General features: G+C 47.0%; 1 protein-coding gene across 1 annotated transcript in view; it reads left to right on the forward strand.

Annotated features, from left to right (window-relative positions):
• Window positions 1-19,186, forward strand: part of LOC137416873 (uncharacterized) — a 185,675-nt gene that overhangs the window by 63,607 nt on the left and 102,882 nt on the right. The window contains exon 2 of the mRNA XM_078770325.1: window positions 16,613-17,346. Coding sequence (XP_078626451.1) covers window positions 16,613-17,346 — 734 coding nt within the window. The remainder of the gene's footprint in view (window positions 1-16,612; window positions 17,347-19,186) is intronic.

Here is a 19,186-nt window from a genome sequence, read left to right on the forward strand (position 1 = left end):
GTTTAGACAGCGAACTCCGTCCCCGGGCACCGGCACCTACTCCCGGAAGCAAGAGAGATCAGCAGTGCTGGGCACGGTAGGGCACCCGCGGAGCCCAGGCGGACCAGGGACGCGCGAGCCTACGCGTTAGCGGGCTACGGCGGAATCAACAGCTTCAGCCACGTCCGGGCCGATAATCGGCCCGGCCGCACCGGGAATGAACTGGTTCGACGCCCGCGCTAGAGAGGTCGCGGGCGACTGAGATGTGTTAACAAATTAATTAATTAATTTGAGATGTCCAATTCCTAGTGTTTGGAAATTTGGAAGAGCTTGACCCTAGCCTTTCCCTTGCGAGGGCAAGGAGGAACTTAACACTTGACACTTAAGCTTAGTTTGAAGTACACCCTGCCAGCGCTCCCGGTGGGACGGCAGGGCAACCAGAAGGGACGAGGTTCTCCTGACCATGTGGCCCTCGATCTGGGAAGCGAGAGGCATTCCATTAGTGGATGCGCCCCTCACGCCCGACTTTCGGGCGGCCCTGGCAGGCTGTTTGTTTTGACGTTCCATGACAGGCCCCGCACCCCCACCTCCGGGCCGACCGGGCGACCGGAATGAATCCCGGTGTCCTGATCCGAACCTTCAGAGCGGGCCGGCTGGGGAGTGCCAAGCACCCCGTACCTGCACTTTCCGTCCCTGCGGTCCCAAATACCGGAACCACCTGAATACCACTTTATTCGACAAAATGAGGTGCGGCCTACAGCCTTAGAAAACCAACCCTATATAAGTCAATACCTCCAACGACACAGGCGCGCATTCGTGCCGCTTGACGTGGTGACATCATCGCGCTTTCACCTTAAAAGATTTATTTGATATAAATTGATATTTTGATATAAGCCTTAGAAAACCAACCCTATAGAAGTCAAATGGTCCAATAAAGGGTGATGGGAGGGCGATGGGAGGGCGATGGGAGGGTGATGGCAGGGTGATGGCAGGGTGGTGGCAGGGTGATGGCAGGGTGATGGCAGGGTGATGGCAGGGTGATGGCTGGGTGATGGCAGGGTGATGGCAGGGTGATGGCAGGGTGATGGCAGGGTGATGGGAGGGTGATGGCAGGGTGATGGCATTTTATTTTCACCACTTCAAATCGACAGAATTTCACCAAATAAGATACCACACTCGCTGCACTGATGTCATTTTTACGGCAAAAGTGAAAACCAACCCTATAGAAGTCAAATGGTCCAATAAAGGGTGATGGGAGGGTGATGGGAGGGTGATGGCAGGGTGATGGCAGGGTGATGGGAGGGTGATGGGAGGGTGATGGCAGGGTGATGGGGGAGGGTGATGGGGCCTCCCTATAGAAGTCAGTACCTCCAACGACACAGGCACGCATTCGTGCCACGTGACGTGGTGACGTCATCACACTTTCACCTCAAAAGACCCATTTGATATAAGTTAATATTCTGATATAAGCTTTAGAAAACCAACCCTATATAAGTCAATACCTCCAACGATACAGGTGCGCATTCGTGCCGCGTGACGTGGTGACGTCATCGCGCTTTCACCTCAAAAGATTTATTTGATATAAGTTAATATTTTGAATAACTCGGTCAATATCAGCCCGAATTTCACCAAATTAAGGTTCCCGTTATCCACAGATAACCCAGTATCCTCCTAGAGGCGAAGTCAGGATGAATTTCGCAAAAAATAAAGTCCTTCGGCAACGAAAATTTAACATGGGGCTTTCCTATGTAACTTTACCCCGAGGTAATTCCACCAAAAATCCCCGAAATTTTGCGGGTCCCGTTCTATTGAGTGTTAAGCTAATCTAGCGACTGCAAAATCTGAAAACAGAATTAAGATCCAAGTCCCCGTTCACTCTCGAGGGCCTCCAAGAGCAAATCGCATATATTCCTAATGAAAAAACCCCGGAGTTCCTAAATCCCAAATCCCATGCCATCCGATGTCAATCCATATATCTATACCTCACTACGAACGTTATGCATCTAATGATAAGCATTAAAACCATCAAAAAATATTTTGTGACCACTTTATTTAACAAAATGAGGTGCGGCTTAGCATCTAGTCGAGACCAAGTCACCCAGGCCGACCACCCATTCCGACCCCAAATTCCTCATCGACGATAACTAAACAATATATTATATGAATCGCACCATACATACCTCCTAGATCTTGTTCTTGTCTTGATATACTCACTCAGGCTCACCCTATCACGACTGAGTCCTCTCAGCTCTTCCAAATGGCGTCCGCTCCGCCTCGTGTCCAGTCCAACTCCGAGCTCTTCTTCTTCAAAAGACCTTCGACACTCATGGCGGGGGCGTGATGACGTCACTGCGCTTCAGTCTTAGAAAACTAATTTTTATATAAGTTAATATTTTCAATAACTCCTAGAGGCGAAGTCTTAGAGAATTGGTGCCGCTGTAACCGTGTGCGCAAAGGCGCCATTTTGCGCGCCTGAAACCTCATGCGCGAGAGCGCCATTTTGTGCACCTGATACCCCCTCAACCGCATTGCCAATGTTCTCCTCCTCTCTTTCATCCACATACATTTCCCCGAGGTCCTGGGTCGGTTCTACCCCGTCTATCTGTATCTCTCCCACCGGCATCCCGTCGCCTTGACCAGCCATGGCGCGATTTCAAAATTCGGGTTTTGCTTTACAACACAAATTTCCAGCAGCTCGTAATTTTGAGCGCGTTATTTTTTTTTTTTTTTTTTTTTTTTTTTGTATACAATATCGAGGCTCGTGAAAGAGCGAACATTAATCACACAGAAAGACAAACCGACACATAAAACATATAACATAGGGAGCGGTAGACAAGATGGGGAGAGAGGGGGAAGGACACAAACACAACATTTGAGAGCAGGGACCGAGAGACATGGAGACATCGAGAGATCTGAGAGAGGGCGAGGGCTTTGGGGGGGGGGGGGCGTGGGAAGGGGGCAGTGGGAGAGGTATAAAACATATGGACACTGCCAGGACTTCCAGGAAAGAAGTTGGAATTTCAAACAAGGTGGATCTGGGGTGAATTAGCGGGGGTAGAAAAGATCAAGGTTTTGGATGGGGGAAGATAAGAGATGGTGGTGAACAGCTGTTTTAAAGACCTGGAGGGAGGAGTGGGATTGAAGGGAGTGAGGGAGTTTGTTCCAGAGGCGGGAGAAAAGAGGAATGAAAGAGTGAAGGTGAGCGGAGAGCCGAGATTTCGGCAGTTTAACCATCAGAGGGTTGCTGGCAGATCTTGTGCGACCTGTAGGAATATTTGGGGGACAGAGCACAGAGAGAGCTGGGGGTGCAAGGCCGGAGAGGAGTCGGTAGAAGACAGAAAGACCACCTACCTGCCTGCGGTGAGTGAGTGAAAGGCCCTCAGAGATAGCTTCATCGCGGGAGATTCCAATAATTCTGAAAGCTTTGGTTTCAACAGCGTGAAGCCGAGCTAGGTGTGAGGCAGGAGCACCGGCCCATAGGGGAGAACAGTATTCCATTGAGCTGCGGATGAAAGCCTTGTATGTGGTGAGGAGCTCAGGTGTGCCGAGGAAGGACTTCGCACGACGGAGGATGCCCAGTCGGCGACTGGCTTTGGAGGCCAGCTTGGAAATGTGGTTTTCCCAAGAAAGATCATGGCAGATAGTGAGACCCAAAATCTTGAGTGACAGAACTTCTTGGAGAGGATTGTTGAGAAAGTAGATGGGAGGGTTGTCCAGTCGATCTTTTCGGAGAGACATAGTAAGAGTGTGAGATTTGTCAGGATTGAAAGACATGTTCCACTTGTTTGACCAGTCTGTGATTTTGTCCAGGTCTTCAGAGAGTGAGGAGGCAGCAGACTGCCGATCTGAGGGAAGAGGAATGGAGCGGCAGAGAGTGGAGTCATCAGCAAAGAGATAGAGAGGATTTTCGAGAGAGTCAGAGAGATCATTGATGAAGACCAGAAAAAGCACGGGGCCCAGAACACTGCCTTGGGGAACTCCAGCCTGAACAGGAAGAGGAGATGAGAGAAACCCATTCAGGGCCACACGTTGACGACGACTAGAGAGGAAGTCCGCCAGCCATGCGTGGAGATTTCCATGGATACCAAAGGAGGAGAGTTTGGTGAGCAGAGCGGGGTGCCAGACCGTGTCGAAGGCACGTGATATGTCGAGGGAGACAGCTCTAATTTCCTGTTTGGCATTGAGGACCTCCATCCATTGTTGAGACAGCAGAAGCAGCATGTCCAGAGTAGAGTGACCTGGTCTGAAACCAAATTGATGATCAGAGATCAAGCCATTGGAGAAGAGGAAAGATTTCATATCAGAAGCAATGATGGATTCCATGACTTTGCTGATAATTGGGATAAGGCTGATTGGTCTGTAGTTGCTAGGATCTGTTTTTGCACCTTTTTTGTGCAAAGCGGTGATGTTGGCTGATTTCCAAGCAGATGGCAGTTGACCTTGAGCAAAAGAGAGGGTGAAGAGAACAGAGAGAGGGTGAGATAGACCAGCAGAGCAGGATTTTAGGACCCGTGGGCTGATGCCGTCGGGTCCAGTTGCAGAATCAGAGTCGAGGGTTGACAGAAACTTTTCCACCTTGTCAGGAGGAAAGGACACGGAGTCCAGGAGCAGCAGGGTACGACTGGGTATGGTGGGTACAGAGAGGGATGGGTTTGGGACACAAGATTTAGAGGCAAACACAGAGTTGAGGCATTCAGCTTTTTCACGTGCGGAGTCAGCTGTGTAGCCGTTTGAGGTAAGGGAGGGGATGGAGGGGGAACAAACACCAGAAACGGATTTGACCAGACGCCACCAGGATTTGGAAGAGGGAGACAGATAAGAGAGTTCGGTCTTGAGAACGGAGAGATATTGTTTCCTGGCTCTCCTGAGGGTGGACACACACTTGTTTCGGGCTTTGTGAAAGGAAATGAGATTTCCTTCCGTTGGATTTGCTTTCCAGGAGACGAAGGCAAGTTGTTTCTGGGCAACAGCCTCACCACAAGATTCCGTGTACCATGGACGGGAGGAAGGGTATGACAACTGAGCGTGCTTCGGGCCTCGTATCTCACTCCCCGACACCAATTTGTTACGGTCCGTGGATTAGATGTTATTTTACCGAGTGGAGGTATAACCGCGGCCGAACAGTTGTTCCCTGACTAAACCCGATTCACCCAAACGTTGGCCGTATCGCGCCACAGATACTCAATCTGGAAAACTGTAAAGCGACCGAATGCAAAGAGGAAGAAGAAGACGTACAGAAGAGTAATGGGGTTTATTATGTACACGTAAGCAAAAAGGAGCAGTCACGATTATGTACAGGGACATGAGACGCAGGTGACACAGTGCAAATTACTAACTTATCTAACAGGCTTACTTAATACCCAGGACAGAACAAACGAAGACACAGACTCACGTGGGGAATGATGATAGGAATTGGCTGGAAGGAGAGGAAAGTCCACTGGGTCCGGCAGCACGATTCGCACGTTCTGCAGCCGCCGTTCCTTCGTGGCCCTGCTCTGAACTGCCGTCCAGGCCCCTAAGCGGCTGGCGAGCATTGTTGCTGCTGCTGCTGTAGACGCTGCCGCTGGCACGCAAGGTGACGAATATCAGGCTTTGTGCTTCCCTGGATGATCTTCTGCTTTTGGAACCTCACAACTCAGCCCTGCTCTGACGACCCAGCTCTTTCCTTTCCACCTCACCACACAGCTCAGCTCAGCCTTTCAGCTCCTCTCTTGGACTCATCTGCTTGTCTCTCGGGGAGCGTCCCGTGGCGGGTTATATAGGCCCCGCCCCTCAACCTTTTCGAACCTCCCCCAAAACGTTCTCTCTCCGCCCTCTCAAGCCAAACACCTTGTTCATGGTTGGTCGAGTGGGGCTGGCTCACTCCTCCCCTCTCTGACGAGGTGGGGACCCGCCTTTCTTCCCCAACCCTGCCTCGTGGCCAATGGCGGCTTTGGAGGGGATGTCATTGCCAATCGACGAAAGGGGGAATGGAGGTTTTTTGGGAATGGGAATGAAGGGAATCTACTCTTATTTCACTCGGTGCAATGGAGTGTCATTCTAATGGAAGACAAGGCCTTACTCTAGAACACATAATAAGATATAAGCTACTGAACAAGGGTTTTATCGGGTCCTTCAATGTGGTGTTTCATGGAATAACTACCGAGACGCCCTTTGACCTTTACACTACGGAGGTATTTACAAGGATCATGACATTTACAAAGGGTGATCTTTACAACAATTTACACTACAACAACAAAAAAACAAAAACATTTTCATATCTACAACATATATATTTCCTTCTCACCTCTCCAGCCGAAACTCAACTGTCCAATTCTAGTTTCCACCATACTCATTCAACCCTTTCTCCTTCCTTGTCAGATCCACGCCCTCACTTCAGGGACTTTTTCCCAGATTGTTTTTCACAGTTTAGTTGAATTATTATTTAAATATGTTAAAACCTTCGTCTGCAGTGTTTTATTCAGTGATGTATGACAACACGCTGGTTTTCTTCCTACTTATAAGGCTTTTTTCAATTTCCTCTTCAAATCATTCCATTAAAAAAAAAATTCTATCTCTTCCAGTTCTTCCTTTCTGCATTCTCTGAACTCACCTTCATTCCACCCCTCCTCTGTCATTTTCAAGTGGATCTCTGACTTCAAAATCACAATACACCCAGTTTGTAATGAATGTTTGTCATTAATCGTCCACTTTCTAAACTTCCCCCTCACTTCTCCCCCTCATCCCCACTTGCTCTCCCTTCTATATCATGCCTCCACTCTTCCAACCTTCTGCGTGGCTCTTCCCCCATCCTCAAACAACCCCTCACTGTGCCTCATCCCATCACCGTCAAACATTTTGTCCTCCTCATCCTTCCCTTTCTCCTAGGTCTTCTGCAATCTCTGACCGACTATCAACAGCTCTCCCGACCTCCCCCTCTCACTCCTCGTCTTACCCTCCCCCTCCCCTGTCTTGTACCCGATGATCCCCCTCCCTATTCGGCAATGGTATGGACTTCAAACATCCGTGGCCTTTGCTCAAACCTGATAGATCTCTTCATACAGGTTGCTTCTGAAAAAACCAGACGTAATCTGCTTCACAGAAACTTTCCTCCTTCAAGATGTCTCTGATTCCTTAATATCTCTTCCTGGTTACACCCTCCTCATGCATGATAAACCTGAGCCTCGTCCTTCTGGGTGGGTTTGCTATCTTTATCAAAAACCCTCTTCCTCACTCTCCTTGCACTGCCCTCTCTCCATCACAACCCGAGGAGCACCTCTGGCTACAGCTTCCTCTCCGCTCCCAACTTTTGTTCACATGTGTTTTGTGCCGTCCTCAAAACAGTGATGACTCAATTTACATCTCGCTGTCTGACAACATGGACCAACTTCTATCCACTCATCCCAACTCTGTCCTCTTCATATGTGGTGACAGCATGCCAGCTGGCTGGGTGTGGCTACCTTTCTCACCAGCCATGGAAACTCAGCAAAGGTCTGGTGCGACTCACTGGGACTAACTCAATCTGTCAATTTCCTGACCCGGATCTCAGTCAATGGAGCATCTTCTCTTCTAGACTTGGTTATGACTAACTTCCCTGCAAATGTCTGCTGCTCTTCTTCTGCTCCAATTGGTTCTTCTGAACATTTGCTTGTTAAAGTGGACATCTCCGCTGCCAACTCAAAACAGTGATGACAATATTAAACAGTGATGACTTAATCCTGGGAATTCTTTCAAAGTAAATTGCTCTCTCTCATGCACAGATTTATACCATCTCGTCTTCAGTTGTCATACCCTTCCTCCCGTCCATGGTACACAGAATCTTGTGGTGAGGCTGTTGCCCTGAAACAACTTGCTTTCGTCTCCTGGAAAGCAAATCCAACGGAAGGAAATCTCATTTCCTTTCACAAAGCCCGAAACAAGTGTGTGTCCACCCTCAGGAGAGCCAGGAAACAATATCTCACCATTCTCAAGACCGAACTCTCTTATCTGTCTCCCTCTTCCAAATCCTGGTGGCGTCTGGTCAAATCTGTTTCTGGTGTTTGTTCCCCCTCCATCCCCTCCCTCACCTCAAACGGCTTAACGGCTGACTCCGCACGTGAAAAAGCTGAATGCCTCAACTCTGTGTTTGCCTCTAAATCTTGTGTCCCAAACCCATCCCTCTCTGTACCCACCATACCCAGTCGTACCCAGCTGCTCCTGGACTCTGTGTCCTTTCCTCCTGACAAGGTGGAAAAGTTTCTGTCAACCCTCGACTCTGATTCTGCAACTGGTCCTGACGGCATCAGCCCACGGGTCCTAAAATCATGTTCTTCTGCTCTTTCACTCCCTCTTTCTGTTCTCTTCACCCTCTCTTTTGCTCAAGGTCATCTGCCATCTGCTTGGAAATCAGCCAACATCACCGCTTTGCACAAAAAAGGTGCAAAAACAGATCCCAGCAACTACAGACCAATCAGCCTTCTCCCAATTATCAGCAAAGTCATGGAATCCATCATTGCTTCAGATATTAAATATTTCCTCTTCTCAAATGGCTTGATCTCTGATCATCAATTTGGTTTCAGACCTGGTCACTCTACTCTGGACATGATGCTTCTGCTTTCTCAACAATGGATGGAGGTCCTCAACGCCAAACAGGAAATTAGAGCTGTCTCCCTTGACATTTCACGTGCCTTCGATAGGGTCTGGCACCCTGCTCTGCTCTCCAAACTCTCCTCCTTTGGTATCCATGGAAATCTCCATGCATGGCTGGCGGACTTCCTCTCTGGTCGTAGTCAACGTGTGGCCCTGAATGGGTTTCTCTCATCTCCTCTTCCTGTTCAGGCTGGAGTTCCCCAAGGTAGTGTTCTGGGCCCTGTGCTTTTTCTGGTCTTCATCAATGATCTCTCTGACTCTCTTGAAAATCCTCTCTATCTCTTTGCTGATGACTCTACTCTCTGTCGCTCCATTCCTCATCCCTCAGATTGGCATTCTGCAGCCTCCTCACTCTCTGCAGACCTGGACAAAATCACAGACTGGTCAAACAAGTGGAACATGTCTTTCAATCCTGACAAATCTCACACTCTTACAATGTCTTTCCGAAAGGACCGACTGGACAACCCTAACATCTACTTTCTCAACAATCCTCTCCAAGAAGTTCTGTCGCTCAAGCTTTTGGGTCTCACTATCTGCCATGATCTTTCCTGGGAAAACCACATTTCCAAACTGGCCTCCAAAGCCAGTCGCCAACTGGGCATCCTCCGTCGTGCGAAGTCCTTCTTTGGCACAGCTGAGCTCCTCACCACATACAAGGCTTTCATCCGCAGCTCAATGGAATACTGTTCCCCCCTCTGGGCTGGTGCTCCTGCCTCACACCTTGCTCGGCTTCACGCTGTTGAGGCCAAAGCTTTCAGAATCATTGGAATCTCCTGCGATGTAGTCAACGCCGAGGGCCTTTCACTCATTCACCGCAGGCAGGTTGGTGGTCTTTCTGTCTTCTACCGACTCCTCTCCGGCCTTGCTCCCCCAGCTCTCTCTGTGCTCTGTCCCCCTAATATTCCTTCAGGTCGCACAAGATCTGCCTGCAACCCTCTTATGGTTAAACTGCCAAAGTCTAGGCTCTCTGCTCACCTTCACTCTTTCATTCCCCTTTTCTCCCGCCTCTAGAACAAACTCCCCCACTCCCTTCAATCCCACTCCTCCCTCCAGGTCTTTAAAACAGCTGTTCACCACCATCTCTTATCGTCCCCCATCGAAAACCTTGATCTTTTCTACCCCCGGTAATTCACCCCAGAGTCCTTGCAGTGTTCATATGTTTTAATCCTCTCCCACCTCCCCCCAAGTCCTCCCGATGTCCCTGCTCTCAAATGTTGTGTTTGTGTCCTTCCCCCTCTTCCCCCTCTCTTTTGTGTCCTTCCCCCTCTCTCCCCATCTTGTCTGCCGCTCCCCTTGTTTTTTGTGTTTTGTGTGTCGGTTTGTCTTTTTGTGTGATTAATGTTAGCTCTTTCACGAGCCTCGATCTTGTATAGAAAAAAAAAAAAAAATCTCTCTGGACATTCTAAAAGAGCCTCTTCAGCATCGACGAGTCTGGCATTTCACTCAGGCCGACTGGCATGGTCTTCAAGCAGCCATCAGTCATCTGCACTGGTCTGCCATCCCCACTGCCTCTGACATCAACTCTTCTTGGAAATTCTTCCAAAGTAAATTGCTCTATCTCTCATGCACAGATTTATCCCTTCTCGTCTTCAGTTGTCATACCATTCCTCCCGTCCATGGTATACTGAATCCTGTGGTAAGGCAGTTGCCCTGAAACAACTTGCCTTTGCCTCTTTAAAGGCTAATCCAACCAAAGGCAATCTCAGTTCCTTTCACAAAGCTCAGAACAAGTTTGTGTCTACCCTCAGGAGAGCCAGGAAACACTATTTCTCTTCTCTCAAGACTGAACTCTCAAACCTATCTCCCTCCATCAAATCCTGATGGCTTCTGGTCAAATCTGTTTCTGGAGTTTGTTCCCCTTCCATCCCCTCCATGATCTCAAATGGCTGCACAGCTGACACCGCATGTAACAAAGCCGAATGCCTCAACTCTGTTTGCCTCAAAATCTTATGTCCCAAACCCATCTCTCTCTGTACCCAAGTTGCCCAATCGTACCCAGCTGCTCCTGGATTCTGTGTCCTTCTCTCCTGACAAGGTGGATACATTTCTGTCAAACCTCGACTCTGATTCTGCAACTGGACCAGACGGCATCAGCCCATGGGTCCTAAAATCCTGCTCTGCCGCTCTTTCACACCCTCTCTGTTCTGTCCACCCTCTTTTGCTCAAGGTCATCTGCCATCTGCTTGGAAATCTGCCAACATTACCACTTTTCATACCAAAGGTGCAAAAACAGATCCTTGCAACTACAGACCAATCACTCTGCTTCCAATAATCAGCAAGGTCATGGAATGCATCATCGCTTCTGACATCAAATCCTTCCTCTTCTCAAATGGCTTGATGTTGGATCATCAATTTTGATTCTGACCAGGTCATTCTACTCTGAACATGCTGCTTCTGCTGTCTCAACAATGGATGGAGGTCCTCTATGCCAAAGAGGAAATCAGAGCTGTCTCCCTTGACATATCCCGTGCCTTCGATAGTCTGGCACCCCACCCTGCTCACCAAACTCTCCTGCTATGGTATCCATAGAAACCTCCACACATGGCTTGCGGACTTCCTTTCTGGTCGCAGTCAACGTGTGGCCCTGAATGGAATTCTCTCATCTCCCCTTCCTTTTCAGGCTGGAGTTCCTCGAGGCAGTGTTCTGGGCCCTGTGCTTTTTCTGGTCTTCATGAATGATCTCTCACATTCTCTGGAAAATCCTCTCTATATCTTTGCTGATGACTCCACTCTCCGCCGCTCCATATCTCAATCTTCAGATCGGCAGGCAGTAGCCTCTTCACTCTCTGCAGACCTGGTCAATGTCACAAACTGGTCAAACAAGTGGAACATGTCTTTCAATCCTGGCAAATCTCACACTCACTTTGTCTCTCCGAAAAGACTGTCTGGACAACCCTCCCATCTACTTTCTGAACAATCCTCTGGAAGAAGATCTGTCACTCAAGCTTTTGGGTCTCACAATCTGCCATGATCTTTCCTGGGAAAAACACATTTCCAAGCTGGCCTCCAATGCCAGTTGCTGTCTGGGCATCCTCTGTCATGCGAAGTCCTTTCTGGGCACTTCTGAGCGCCTCACCACATACAAAGCTTTCATCTGCAGCTCAATGGAATACTGCTCTCCCTTCTGGGCTGGTGATCCTGCCTCACACCTAGCTCGACTTCACGTGGTTGAAACCAAAGCATTCAGAATCATTCGAATCTCCTGCAATGAAGCTGATTCTGTGGGCCTTTCTCTCTCTCACCGCAGGCAGGCAAGTAGGTAGGGTAGGTGGTCATTCTGTCTTCTTCTGACTCCTCTTCGGCGTTGTTCCCCCTGCTTAGTCTGTGTTCTGCCCCCCGAATATTCTTGCAGGACGCACAAGATGTGCCAGCAACCCTCTTCTGGTGAAACTGCCAAAATCAAGACTCTCTGCTCACCTTCACTCTTTCATTCCTCTTTTCTCCTGCCTCTGGAACAAACTCCCACACTCTTCAATCGCTCTCCTCCCTCCCGGTCTTTAAAACAGCTGTACACCACCATCTCTCATCTTCCTCCATCCAATATACTGTGTACCAATCTATCCAATACACCGTGTACCCCAGCCCCCTCCCCCTTACAAAGAGCTACCGACGTCCCTGTTCTCTACTGTTGTGCTTGTGTGCTTCCCGCTCTCTCTCCCCCTCTTGTCTCCTGCTCCCTTCATTGTACGTTTCATGTGTCTGTGCATGTTTTCATTGATTCTTTATCCAAAAAAAAATAAAAAATGTTGCCTGGTCGATTTTGATTTATTATTATTATTATTATTATTATTTTTGGGGTACCACTAGCCTTTTAAGCTGTGGTACCCTTTTGTATTTGCCCAGATTATTCTTTTTCTTCCTCTTCTTATTCTTCTGCTGATTTTCACGTTTAGTCTCTTTAAAATTCATTTTTCCTGCAACTGTTGGTCCAATTCCGCTTGGACACTCCACTTCCGGTCTTGCCGGCGAGGTTTCGTTTATTCGCAGCTGTCCACGCTCTCCATCGAAATTGAAGTTAAGTAATTGTTCCCATTTGTATTTTCGTTATAACTATTTATTTTATGGTGTGTGTACGTCTAGTGTGTCCCGAGGAAGATTCTCGGTGTAAATCTTTCATACCTGTATAGAAAATCGTGTTAATTCGTGTCGTGTCTTTTGAGGCCCTGTACAGTGTCCAACCTTGAGGCTTTGTTTTTCTCTCAGCTGTCCATCGTTTGTGCTCCAATAACTTTCGTTCTCTGTTTTTCCCAGCCTTTTCACCCCATAGCCTACTTCCTTGTTTAAAATCTCAACTCAAAAAAATAATAAAAAAATTCCTTCTCTGTTCTTATACCTATCCTGATTCCCCCCAAGCCCTCTCCCTCCCACACATCTCCCGATGTCCCTGCTCTCAAATGTTTTGTTTGTGTGCTTCCTCCCCTTCTCTCCCCATCTTGTCTACAGCTCCCCTTTTTATATACTTTGTTTGCTTGCTTGTTTGATTTGTTTGTTTGATAAATGTTAGCTCTTTCACGAGCCTCGATTCTGTATTCAAGAAAAAAAAAATTCACTCCGAATTTTCAGGAAAGGAGCCCCTCCACCTGTATAATTGTTTCATGATAATTATGATGTCATACGTCATGTGGTCTGGGCGCAATCTTGGAAAAAATGAAAAACTTCACCCCTCTATCTCCACAACTTTACCCCTCTATGTCAATCTGGAAAAATAATATTGAGACATGGCTCATTGTAAAGTAGTATCCTGTCAGCCCTAACGGTTAATACCGCTGGGTGACGGTTAGCCGATCGGTCTTTATTCCGAGGCGATCAATTCGCAAATTGTCGGCACTTTTTGGCGTGTGGGACGGAACCAAAGTGCTTACCTGCACGGAGGTTTTATCTTCAAAACCCACAAAACAAATAAACAACACAACAAATGAAATGCACAATCATGAACTCTGAAATAAAGCACGGCAATAAAATGAATGGTGAGGTAAACTGAAGCCTAATTTGAGACGTCTCCACTCAGACACTAAAACAGACAAGGGGAGAGATAATGAAAATAATTTGTTTATTTGAGTCAGCCGGCACTCAGCTTTGCTCCAAAGCGACCGCCGAATGAAGTCGCAGCACAAGGCGACCCGAAGCCACTCGCTTGGGAAACGGACGTGATGGCGCGAAGTCCCTCTCAGCATCGCCACGAACGTGAGGGGGTTCGTCCCACCACCCTCTCACCTGAGATGGAAAGTATCGAGGGCTGTGTCCAATTCATCAGTTTTGAAGGCAGTTAAGACTGAACTAAAATGGTAGTTCTGATTGGACATGATGTGTATAAGGTTCCCCTATCACGCCATTCGGCATGCATTTGTGACGCGGCCTGGCCCTGCAGCTTGGTGGGACTTGTGTTACCCGTGCTCCCAGTAGAGAAGGCCCGAACATTTGCGAACTCAATTTTGCAAAGTTATGCCTGTTGAGCTTCAGAGAGACTGAGATTTGTAGTGAACGAGATCCTCAGCTGAACAACTTGGCTGTTGATCCAACAGCATGACTGAATGAATCGAGATCTAAACCGGTTGTTGGATCTAGGACCGAATACAATGGCTTTGATGTGAGTGAGGACCGAGCTGGAGGCAGCTTTGATGTGGCAAAGGGCTGCGCACATGGCGTCCGGAGTTGAGCCAATCGATATGCCCATGGGACACGGTCTGGCGCAGCATGAATAAAGAGACAGCTTGGTGCTTCGTGATTTGTGACTCCTTGCTGTGGTTAAGTTGGATGCTCATGTGAACAAGTGAATACTGCTCCAGCGAATACAACAGTGAACAAGTATTGTGGTAAAACTGCTATTTTATAATTTTTTGATTAATCAATTAGTTGTTTAATCACTTCAATTATTATAGAATTATTGAGTACTTGTTTATTTTCTTTCTCATCTGGGCAATATCTCAGGCACCTTTTGAGCTAGGAAGCTGATATTTGGACATGACAGTGAATAAGTAATTTTGCTGTTTAGGGTATTTTTGATTTATTGATGAATCAATTAATCGATTAATTATTTAACTTTTCAATCAATTACTTTTCAAAATGTTTACAGATTCAGATGAAACGGTGGTGGTTCAGGTATGATATTTGCCAGTTGATTAAGAAATTCATTATTTTATGATTATTATTTATTTGTTTTAATTGTACAATTAATCAATATTATTGTACACCATGCCCTCCATGTGCTGCACGGTGGCATCGCAGGGTGCCAAAGGCACCCGACAATGTCGCGCGCTGCAGGATATGTTATTTATTTGGTGTCGGAGTGATGTCGTTTGAATATAGCTCAACTTGTGCTGTATATTATATCCATACATATTATACGTGATGCATGCTATACATATTGTCGTTTGACTACCCTCTGGTGAACACCACAGGGTGACTCAGATGACCAAAGGAGCTTAATACTCCGATGCGTTCAATCCAAAAGTGATGGTATCCTTTACATGTGAGGGATAAGGGGATGACGAACTTACCTGGACGGCCTCCACCCGACGTCTTCACACCTGGATAAATGAGCTCAAACAACATGGAATTGAAATGTACAAAAATACCGGATTTATTAAAGCAAATGCCGGTAACAAAGAAAACATGATAAAACTATATTCCCAATTGGAGCGCTCCCACACAGACCGGAATACAGACAAAGGATAAAATAACTGGAAAATAAATATGTGTAATTTGTGGCGCTCAGCTCAAATCGGCTGGTGTATCTCATCAGGAATCGTCAAAGATCGTCCGAGGTCTTGGCGGGAAAATGCGCTCGCTGCACTGCCATGGAGGTGAACTAGGCCTCGCACACCTGCATTCGCCCAGCCACGCTCGTCTTCGTCTGCACGGGAAACCGCAGTTCCCGGCCCGCAGCTCTTCCTCCTCACAATCACTCGCAAGATGTCGGAACATGCCCGTTCTTGATCAACCTCCCTTGCGCAAGAAGACAAAATGTGACCGTTCGCTATGAAACCAGAACGAGAAGAAGCCAGGAGATGTCGGCACATGACCGTCCTCCAGCAGACCCAAAACGAGAAAGGAAAATGTCCACCGTTCCACCTATTTTTTATGTGAGGCTCTGACATCATCCCACGACTTGTCCGTCTCCTCTCCTATCAGCGAGTCTCATCTTACCAGTCCTTGTGTCAATCAAATCCCAGACCAATCACTGCTCCTCGAGGCGTGGCCTCATGAACCTGCCTGTGCTTGTGTGCTCACCAAGTTGTTGTTATCATCGATAGTGCTTGATGCCTGGTTTCCGGTTGGATTTTAATTAGTGTGGTTAATGGCCGATTTCTTACTAGGTGTCTGCAGTGTGGTGTCATAAGGAACACAGGAAAATATTAGAGAGGCAACAACATACAGGGGAATAATTACCCATCATCCCTCGCCAATTAACAAACCTCACCCCACTCATGGGGACGAAGATACACTTGCACGACATCCAGTCGACACAAATTTCCTACTTGTGATACATCCAGGTCTCTTCCTCCCGACAGTCGGAGCACACCACCCATGCAATTCTACCTTAACTAATGTAATCACTGCCTACCCCCCAACAAACGTAACAATATTATATATACACACACACAACATACACACAATATACACATACACCTACACACATCATGTTCTATGAACTGGGTTTTTCTGTTTGTTTCATTGCAAAAGTAAATTATTGACACTGTTGGTGAATTGTTTTTCCAGATAAACAATTGGACATGTTTCCCCCATTGGTCGACACAGAAGATCCTTTCAGTCATCACATGACATGGACTTTTTGGCAGGATGTTGATAAACTTAACAGTGAGTCGAAAAACAGCAGCAGCAACAAAAACGATGACAACGACAACGACAACGACAACAACAACGGTGACAGGTGTATAACGACCCTGCAACATCAGATCCAAAGAAGTGAGAAGCCAAGCAGGTTTTCTCTTTCGAACAAAGACTTCACCACTTCATCATGTTTGAAAGAATGTGTAAAAATACACACATGTGAGAAGCTCCACAGGTGCACTGTGTGTCATAAGGGATTTACTTACGCTTCATATTTATCTCGACATCAAAGGATACACACAGGAGAGAGACCCTACAAGTGTTCTTTGTGCCGAAAGATGTTCAAGCAGGCATCACATTTACAGAAACATCAAAAATTGCACACCGGGGAAAAGCTCTATAATTGCTTGGTTTGTAATAAGGTGTTTAATCATTTATCAAATTTGACTCAACATCAAAGATTGCACACAAGACAGAAGCCCTACAATTGCTTCATGTGTAATAAGGTGTTCAATCGTTCAACAAATTTGTCTCAACATGAAAGAATACACACGGGAGAGAAGCCCTACAAGTGTTCTGTGTGCAGCAAGGTGTTTAATCGTTTGTCACATTTACATGAACATAAAAGAATGCACACCAGAGAGAAGCCCTACAATTGCTTAGTGTGCACCAAGGCCTTTTCTCATTCATCAAGTTTACTTCGACATCAAAGAATACACACTGGGGAGAAACCCTACAAGTGTTCCTTGTGCTCCAAGATGTTTAAGCAGTCAGCACATTTACGTAAACATCAAAGATTGCACACTGTGGAGAAGCTGTATAAGTGCTTGTTGTGTAATAAGGTGTGTAATCGTTTATCAAATTTGTCTCAACATCAAAGAATGCATCGGAGAGAGAAGCCCTTCAAGTGTTCCGTGTGCTCTAAGATGTTCAAGCAGTCAGCAAATTTACATGAACATCAAAGATTGCATAACTCAATTTGTAAAAATATTTCCAAGAACATGTGTGAATAGAAAGATGCTCCTTATGAAATGGAAACATCAGCGAATACAGCCCTCATGATTCCAAACAAACCAAAAATGAATATAAACAAATACACACAGACAACCTGGGAGGACTACAAAATAGCATGAAGATGGAAAAGACGTGGACAGATTAGAGATACACAAAGGAGGCTCATTGGATTGGCTAAGATATCAGCTCAACTGTGATGGCGAATGAGTCAAAATATACATCAAATACCATGAATACCATTCAGATGGCTTTAAGAAGATGGCGGGACAGTCAGTCGGACAGATTGAGATTCTGGAAGGAAGAAACAAAGTATGAGCAACCTTCTATCGGGATGTGAAACACTCCTCTCAGAACACCTGTACACATGAAATCACAACACAACACTGACATATCTGCAAAAACGTCAATATCCCAGTCTCGTAAAAAAAAACTACAATGGCACTCGGTAGAGTGCCTACGTCCGCCAGGCTGAACAGCTTGTTTTGTATCTCATTGAGAGGACAGATCTGGATCCAGACGTAAACGAAAATCTATTTGCTTGTTCTTGTCATCTTAAGAACTCATCTTCCGAGTTTTGTCTGTCAAGAAATGCTGCTGTTGACAAGTGCAATGTACTTTTCTGTTTGAGTGAATAATATGATGTGTTAAATAAGTTTGTGAATTTAAGTTCAACAATTTTGTGTAATTATAATTTTTTTTTGTTATTAAATTATTTAATCGGATACATATTATGTCGGTGGGTAAAGGAATATCTAGAGCCAGGTAGATCTGCATAGGTAGTTGCTCGACTGTCATGATAGGGAATCTACCTGTAATTTCTGTGTGTCGCCCAAATGTCGGATAAGTGCGTATCTGTGTCGCTGCCGCGAGGGGGTGGGGCATGCTAATTAGTACAGGGATTATGGGTAAAATTCACTTGTTTGTCGTTCCCTCTGTCACCAACCCAGTGTCCCTTATGGCAACGCACTCCCATAGACTCCCATAGACACTTGATAATGTTAAGCTTTCCCTCGTGGTCCCCCTGTGCTGTATTTCCCTTGCGGTCCCCCTGTGCTGTCTTTCCCTCACGGTCCCTCTGTGCTGTCTTTCCCTCGCGGTCCCACTGTGCTGTCTTTCCCTCGCGGTCCCTCTGTGCTGTCTTTCCCTCGCGGTCCCTCTGTGCTGTCTTTCCCTCGCGGTCCCTCTGTGCTGTCTTTCCCTCGCGGTCCCTCTGTGCTGTCTTTCCCTCGCGGTCCCACTGTGCTGTCTTTCCCTCGTGGTCCCACTGTGCTGTCTTTCCCTCGCGGTCCCTCTGTGCTGTCTTTCCCTCGCGGTCCCTCTGTGCTGTCTTTCCCTCGCGGTCCCACTGTGCTGTCTTTCCCTCATGGTCCCACTGTGCTGTCTTTCCCTCGCGGTCCCACTGTGCTGTCTTTCCCTCGCGGTCCCACTGTGCTGTCTTTCCCTCGCGGTTGTCAGCTCTTTCACGAGCCTTGATTCAGTATATAAAAAAATAAAAAATAAAAAGGCCCTTAGTGCACCACGTTAATTAAATCCCCCTCCCTTACAATAAAACAAACCGGAAAGACAAGCAGGCAGCAGCTGCGCAGAACGCCACCATGGGTGACAAACATCGTGCCAGGAAGGTGCAAGAAGCGGCACACTGATTGGCCACCGACCGTTGATACCTCGGCCAATCAATGCGGAAGGCGTGAACATTCAGCCAATCAATGCGGAAGGCGCAAAACCACTACTTAAAAGCAGGTCGCTGATTAGAGGGCATGGGGCGGTGACGTCAGCAGGATGGAAAGACCACGAA

This window comes from Myxine glutinosa, chromosome 1 (assembly GCF_964187855.1).
Source record: "Myxine glutinosa chromosome 1, kmMyxGlut1.1, whole genome shotgun sequence".
NCBI lineage: Eukaryota > Metazoa > Chordata > Myxini > Myxiniformes > Myxinidae > Myxine > Myxine glutinosa.